Source organism: Pteropus alecto, unplaced genomic scaffold (assembly GCF_000325575.1).
Source record: "Pteropus alecto unplaced genomic scaffold, ASM32557v1 scaffold311, whole genome shotgun sequence".
NCBI classification, from domain to species: Eukaryota; Metazoa; Chordata; class Mammalia; order Chiroptera; family Pteropodidae; genus Pteropus; species Pteropus alecto.
In genome coordinates this window covers 354,672-362,371 of record NW_006431916.1, presented here as the reverse complement: position 1 = coordinate 362,371, position 7,700 = coordinate 354,672, and the positions used below count along the sequence as shown (strand labels likewise).

The following is a 7,700-nucleotide window of genomic DNA, read 5'->3' as shown; positions in this document are numbered from 1 at the left end:
ACAGTGAGGAAAGATTAAAGAATTTGAGATGAAAAGGAAATGACAGAGAGGTCCTGCCACTCTCTAACAGGGATTGGGCACTGACAATTTCTACTCTCATTAGCAAGCCCCCACCCCGACACCACTACCATTACAATCGCCCACTTTCATCCACAGGCCCTCTTTCTTACCTTCTTCACACTCATCCCTGCCTAATCTTCTTACTAAGCCGCTCATAATTCTTAACCTTTGCTCCCAGAAATTCTTAAAACTTCAACCTTCTTAATATTGGCCCGACGTGCTGTCACCGCCAAGCTTCAGTCAGGGCACCAACCTTTTGCCCTACTCCTATCTATAAACTCTGGCCTTTAGAACCTCACTACAGAACCTCCCAATATTCACCTCCTCTCTAGCAGCCCTAGATCTGAGCGTCACCCACTTCTGCTCCTCCTGCCCTTAACATATCCTATCTACCTTTGCTCACCTTCACTAAGCTGGCTCCCTCCTCCGCTTATCCACATCCCGGCCCGTGCCACCTCTCAGAATTTCTTCCCTAACAAGTCGCCACAGCAGTCGCCCTCATCTCTGTTGCACCCGGCACGACTCTCCACGCTCTCCGAGCCCTCCCAAGCCTCCCAGTGCTTCAGCTAGCTCATCCATCCGCCCCCGACTCCCCGGCCCCTTGCCAGCCCACCTGCTCTCCTCCGGCAGGCGCTCCTCGCAGCCGCCAAGCTCCATTCCCGCGCGCTCCGGCCGCATCCGGGGCTGCGACATCGCCTTCCCTCTGGAGAGCCGTACCTGCCGCTTCGCCCTCAGGGGTCCCGGAGCCCCCCCACCCCCGCCAGGAACTGAGGAGGTACCCACGGCAGCTGGGCTCTGGGCGATGCACTACACCCGGTGACCGCAGCAGCGTTGACTTGCTGTCTCAGCTGCGGTTTCTCCCCCTGCCTCCGCTCACTTCCGGCTCCAAAAACTACAACTCCCAGAAAGCACTTCCAAGACCCGGCCGCTCCCGGCATGCACCATTCTATCCAATCCAAGGCCGCGCTCTCTCAGCGGATTGCAGACCGTGGCGGCGTGCTTGTGGGCGTGCACCCGGGATGAAACGCCCACCAACGCTAGTCTCTGGAATCCTTATACGCTCCTGTCACTTGTTCATCTTTGGGACTGGACTCGGTCCGAGGTCTAAGCTAGGAAATAATGCTGGTCTTATACTAAGTATGGTTAACCCCACTTTAGTCTACACTGGTTTAACACTTGGTGGTGTTTGGGGACCTCAAGCATTTTAATGAAGAGCTCACAAAGTCAGCACCGGTTGCTTTGGGATCACAAAGGAAGAGCAGGAGGAAAGGGCTTTGGGGGAAGCTTTCCTGGAGGACTGATGTCAGAACAGTTTTTAAGGATGCCTATGAGTTAGTCAAGAAAACAATGGAAGAGAAAGTGAAGAGAGCAGCATAGCACTACTCAGGGTGGGATCTAGGTTAACTCCATGAAAAATTAGTTACACTATTAAAAGTGTTATGACTTTCAGGAATTTTCAAATCTGAGACAATGTTTAGTCTGTGTGAGTTAAAAGTGAAATGAAAGTTTTTGAATCCAAATTATGATTTCCAACTTCCGTTTATATAAAAAGTACTCTTTGTTCAAACTTTCTCATATCCTAATAAAGGTTTATACTTTTTAAAATAAAGGAGCAGTATTAAGTCATTGAGATTTCACTACCTTCTGTTTGTACAAATGTGTGAACTTCATTTTTTGTCATACAGTATAATCCCAAACGACCTTGTCATGATCGTAACATATATTTACATGAAAGTCAGTTTTATCTGGAAATTCTAGAACTAAAATTGTAGTGAAAGTTCTGGAAAACAGGATTTTCCTCACACGTCCAAATCTGGGGTTACGTGTATTTTCTTTAAAGCAGTCAGTTAATAAACATGATAATAATCTACATTAACTATGTGCCCATCCTCCCCCAATCCCATTCTTCTGCTTTCCCTCACCCCAAGTAGCCATATTCTGACTATTTTGTTTATTCTGCTGCTTCCCTTTTTATAAAATAGTTTCTTTGCATCTATCTATAGTCCTATATATAAGTATTATTTTTAAAATGTATGTGTTTTAACTTTATAAAAAGGGTATTAAGCTATATTTATTCTTTGTTCTTTAGGGCCTACTTTTTTTCCCTTAATATAACATTGATAAGATTTATTTATATTATGTTTCACTCTAGTTCATTGATTCTGACTACTGTATAATAGTCCATTGTGTGAATACACCAGTTTATTCATGATGTCTTTCATTGATAGGCATCTGGGTCGTTTCCAGAGTTTTTGCTACTGCAAACAGTGCTGCTATGAATATTCTTTTCCGCGTCTCCTCTTGTATATAAGCAAGGGTTTCTGTTGGGTACATACCTGGAAGTGGAATTGCTAGGTCATAGGGTTATTGTCCGATTAATCCAATTTTGTGCGTTTGTGGTTCAAATGTAAAAAACTGTCAAATATGCAAAAATATTTAGCATTAGGATTCAATAAATGTCATGTAAATGAAATGGCCTTACTTAGCAACTGCTCGATGAATTAGTATTTTAAAAGTCAAAAAACTTAAAGAGGTGCATTGGATCTTGATTAATCTATTTGTTTTCAAGATCACCAGGATGCTATTTTTACATAAACAGTAGTAGGTCCTAAAAAAACCATTGGCAGAAAGCCAATTTCACATGAGATTCAGTTATTCAAATAACAGATTTTTAAAGTACATTACATTTACTTATTTGCCAAAACTTGTTTTAAGACATAGTCTTTGTGAGTATATTCAGCAAATATCAATTATAGTCATGACTATGTTCTTTTCATTATAGTTACTAGAATTATTCTTAGCAGCATTTTGGAAAATACTCAAATTTTTAAAAGCTAAGAGATGTCTCCCACTAGCCAAGTCAAAATAATTTGAGCATCAAAATGAGTTAATTCATGATATGTATACATATCTACATTCTTTTCAAAGATAGGCACAACTCTTACACTGTTCACCTTTTTGCTTTCAGAAGAGAATTTTTGAACCCAAAATGAGTCTCTGAATTTCTATGGAAACTTATATGTGTATATAAATAAGTATGCAAATAAATCAATAAATAGAAAAAGGAAGGAAGAAATGGAGGGAGAGAAAGTTCTTTTTTACTGTAGAATGTCAACTAATGAAAGTAGAAAAATGTTAGTGTTAGAAAACCACTATTTTATAGCCACCATAGCAATAATTGATTCAGGTAAGAATCATCAGTGGATGCTAAAGCCATGAGTGAAATTTGTTTTGAAACAGAATTTTTACATAGTCTCGAACTATTTCCTACAGATTACTTATAAATAGAAAAAAAAGGGGGGTACCTTTGCAATGGAGAAATCTGGCAGACATCATCTTAACCAAGTGACATGATGAATGTTCAACGTGACTCTGTATAAGCTCCCTGCAGTTCTAACTGAATAAAAGTGGGCTAAGAAAAGAGATCCTCTACTGAGGGAAAGACAGAGGTGAGAATCCAGCCTGGGCTCTTCATCCCAGAGCAGGGAGGCCAAATGGCAAAGAGAAAAAACATAGGAGAAGGATAAATGCCTAAAGGCCCCATGACCCTAGAATCCTGGCTCTCCAGACCTTCTTAGACTATGAATCTATTTAGTACAAAATGAGGATATATATTTTTTAAAATAATTTTTATTTAAATAGGGTGAACTTGTGTGATTTATATAAATTTGTGTAGCTTTAGAAAATTCTACAATTAGTCCTTTAGTGAATTGGCCTAGAACCCTTAGTTGACAGGACACCTACCCTACCCAGAGGAGGCAAAGCTTAATAAGGTCCAACCCCTGAGTCAAGGAAGAATTCCTCGTCAAGTTTCCCTGCTTACCCAGAGGAGTTTCCCTAGTCATAGAAAACTGATGATGGTCAGGGACTCAGAGACCAGTAACGCCTCTAGCTATGTCTGTATCCCTGCCTGTCAAGTTTTCTGCTGTTTCACTGTACTGTAGCACAGTGTCTTGCACATACTAGGAACTCAAACTCCATTCGAATAAGTGAATGAATAAATCTCAAGATTAAAAAGCAGAAGACTAGAACAGCTAGAAAAGCTTGGAATAAAGGAAAAGGGCAAAAGAAGAACAGAAAGCTATAGCAAGGTGGCAAAGAAAAAGCTACTGCAGCAGAAAACAATGGCAAAGGGGACAGAATGAGAAGAATTGAGCAGAAAAAAGAAGAAAAACTGTACTGTACATATGAATAGCTTAAGGGAGTTAGGTATAATAATAGTTATGACTAACTAATATATATTATACCTACATATAATACAAATTATATTCAACTCCCTTTTTATACCAGTATAATACAAATTATATCAACATGAGTTCTAAAATCTTCTTTCGAAAAACAAGAGTTGATACCAAAATCAGACAAAGACATTACAAGAAAGGGAGTTACACGCCACTATCACTCATGAAAAGAGAAATAATATCCTTGACAAAATACTAACAAACCAAATCCAACAATATATAACAAGGATAATACACCAGGACCAAGTAGTTTTATCCTAGAAATGCGAGGGTGGTTCAACATTTGAAAGTCAGTCAATGTAATTCACCATATTAATAAAATTTTCAAAAACCATTTGGTCATCTCGATAGATGCAGAAAAAGCATTAGATAAAATTCAACATTCACTCATGATTAAAATGCTCAGCAAATCAGGAATAGAAGGGCCCTTCCTCAACCTGATAAAGGGCATCTGTGAAAAATCTAACATTATACTTAATGGTGAAATACTGGATGCTTTCCCTCTGGGGTTGGGAATGAGACTAAAATGTCCACTTTCACCACTCCTATTAAACATGGTACTGAAATTACCCAGTCACTGCAATAAAGCAAGAATAAGAATAAAAGGCAAAAATTAATAATAATAATAAAAGGCATACACATTGGAAACAATTATGCTGAGTGAAATAATTCAGATAAAAAAAGAATATAGTGTATGATTCCATTTCTATAAAATTCTATAAAATTCAAATTAATCTATAATGACAGAAAACATATCAGTGGTTACTCAGGTAGTGGTCAGTGGGAAGGATTACAAGGAGGACAGGAAACTATTGGGGATGTATATATATTAATCATCCTGATTATGGTGGTGTTTTCATAGGTATGTACGCTGTACACCTGTATAAACGGCACACTTTAAATATGTCTTATTGTCTGTCAATTATACCTCAATAAAACAGAATAAAGGGGGGCATGTCAAATTAATTTTTAAAAAGGTAAGAGTTATATACATGAGTTGTATTTTGAAGAGAATGTAGAGCCAGAATGTGTTAATCGAAAAAGTCGAATGTTGTTAAGGTTGCCAGATTTAGCAAATAAAAATATGACTCCCAGTTAAATTTGAATTTCAGATAAACAACGAATAAGTAGTACAAATTATGCTAAATATTGCATGTAACATATTTTTACTTAGGTGAAACTGCTGAACTGCTGTATTCTAAACAAAGGCCACATGCATAGTGTCCAGCACAGTGTCTCATTCACAAGAGATGCTTAGAAAAATTTTTTGCTCTGAAAGCTGTTTGAAAGTAGGAGCTGCATCCATCTTGCTCACCATTTTGTCCCCGGGGCCTATTACAATGCCTGATGCTCAATAAATATATGATTAAATGAATAGCTGCCTTTCATGCCCCAGAAAATTGCAGGGTTGACATTGTTACTCCAGCCCTTCCTTGTAACTGGCTGATCAACTTCTTGGACAAGCCCCAGTTCTGATTTCTTGGCTTGTCTCCCTCTTCAATGTTGTTGTGTGTGTCTCAGGTTGCTGTTTTGTATTGTTTTGTGTGTGATTGACCTACCCTTATCTATAATGCCTCTTGTTTTCTTGTTTCCTCTTTGGAATCTGAGTGATTGCTCCAAAACTCTGAGACCTTTGGCCCTTGGGAAAATCTGAAAGTCTGAAACACAATAGCCAGGTTTGCTTATGAAATATATTGGGGTATGTTCCCTAAAGAGCCAAGGAAATTTGGGATAAGGCTCAGTTTTGGAGAGACCAGAATAAAAGGTAATCTTTATATACTAGTGGTGGAAAGGATTTTATACATTTTGGAATTTTATTATCTGTCCTATAAATATTTGAAGTACAAAAATGAATCCAAACACTAAAGGCATTAATTTCTTCCATAAAATTAAAAACTTAATCTAACATTCCTCCCTGTAGTTTACTTCTACAAATAAGCAGAAATCGTAGAAGTTATGTACAGTGAGAGAAGGATGGTGTGGAGAAAAATGTCTTGTGCTTAGAAGATTTTAGAACTGTAAGGAATATTAGGAATAATTAAGAAGATATATATTTAGTATAACCACTTCCTTGTTTTGTGGCCCAGACACTCTCCCAATTTCAAACAGTGAACACATGACTGAAGTGGGTGAAAAAATACCACTCAACAAAACTTAGGTCTCCCTCAGACTTTTATCTCTATAACCCAGTTTCCCTAGTTCTTCACAGTCAGGACCGCAGCGTGGGGGGTGGAGGGGGGAGTTGCGGGGTGGGATATTAATAAAATCAAGCACGTTGTGCTAAAATCATACCTGCTACTCTCCTTGTCATGCCTAATGTTGTCCTTGGGTCTTTCTGAGTCTCAAACTTCTCCACCATTAAAGCTACCCTGTCTACTACCCCTTCATTGGTGTGTCCTCACTTGATTCACTCTTCTTATAAGGTTATATTTTCATCTTGGGGAAAAATAAATTAAGTACAAGCTATTGCGGTTTTGAGATACTTTAAGCCACTGGTTCCTTTCTATGCAAAAAGAAATTTTAGGAAGTGGAGAGGAGGAAGGTGGTAGAGATTTCTAAGTGGACTGAATACCTGCCCCTGGTTTTTTCAGTAGATGCGAATGCCTTAGTTTTAAGCTGTTATGAGGATGATATAAACTAAATGCTTGCGTAGAAGCGCATTAACTTTGGAGGAGGAGAAAAGGTAAGAGAGGGAATATCACGTTTGTAAACAGGAAAAAAAATTGTTTTGCAAGAAGTCATCAAATATTAATATTTTCCTATAGGGACGATTAGAAAGAAAACGAATTCTCTTATCAATTCCCAGAGCAAATGAATGTTAAAAAATGCAGCCAAATAATCAGAGGTACTTACCCCTCTTCTAAGGGAAGATGAGGTCTTATTAAGGTAGCGAGTACCAGGCACAATGTTTGGAGAGTGCCGGCTGAGAAATGGTACAATTATGGGAAACGTTAGCATTTACTTTTATTGGTACGGTGACGCAAGAATTGACACTGCAGCCTTTGCTTTGCGTCCAGACGTGGCGACTCCGCCTGCTGCAGGTAGAGAAGCTGGCCAGGGAGAGGGGAACTGGGACGCAGTTGTGCAATCTATGCTCTCAGGGGTCTGTCCCGCCTCCGAGGCTGCATTGCAGTGGGCTGTGAAAGGTTCGTGCGTACCAAAGCTTAGGGGCCTTTCTGTAGCAAGAGGGATTCGAAGGACACCGAGGAACATGATCTCATTTAAGACATGTGATTACGAGGTGCTCAGAGTCCAGCATCCCCGGATTGGGGCGGAGAGGCGATCTGCTGAAACAGCTCTGCAAGCGCGGAGAATAGCAGGTGCAATGTTTCCTCCTGTCCGGCAAGGGCCGCTAGGAGCAATTCCGGCGTAGGGCCGCTCTCGCCCGCCTCTGGTCTC

At 39.8% G+C, this 7,700-nt stretch overlaps 1 protein-coding gene across 6 annotated transcripts in view; it reads right to left on the bottom strand.

Moving 5' to 3' along the window:
- Positions 1-933, bottom strand: part of RUBCN (RUN and cysteine rich domain containing beclin 1 interacting protein) — a 48,603-nt gene extending 47,670 nt beyond the window's left edge. For all 6 annotated transcript variants that reach the window (XM_015600457.2, XM_015600468.2, XM_015600463.2 and 3 more), the window contains exon 1: positions 674-933. In XM_015600457.2, the coding sequence (XP_015455943.1) occupies positions 674-753 (80 nt within the window). In that variant the 5' untranslated portion in view covers positions 754-933. The remainder of the gene's footprint in view (positions 1-673) is intronic.
- Between the last annotated feature and the right edge of the window lie 6,767 nt (positions 934-7,700).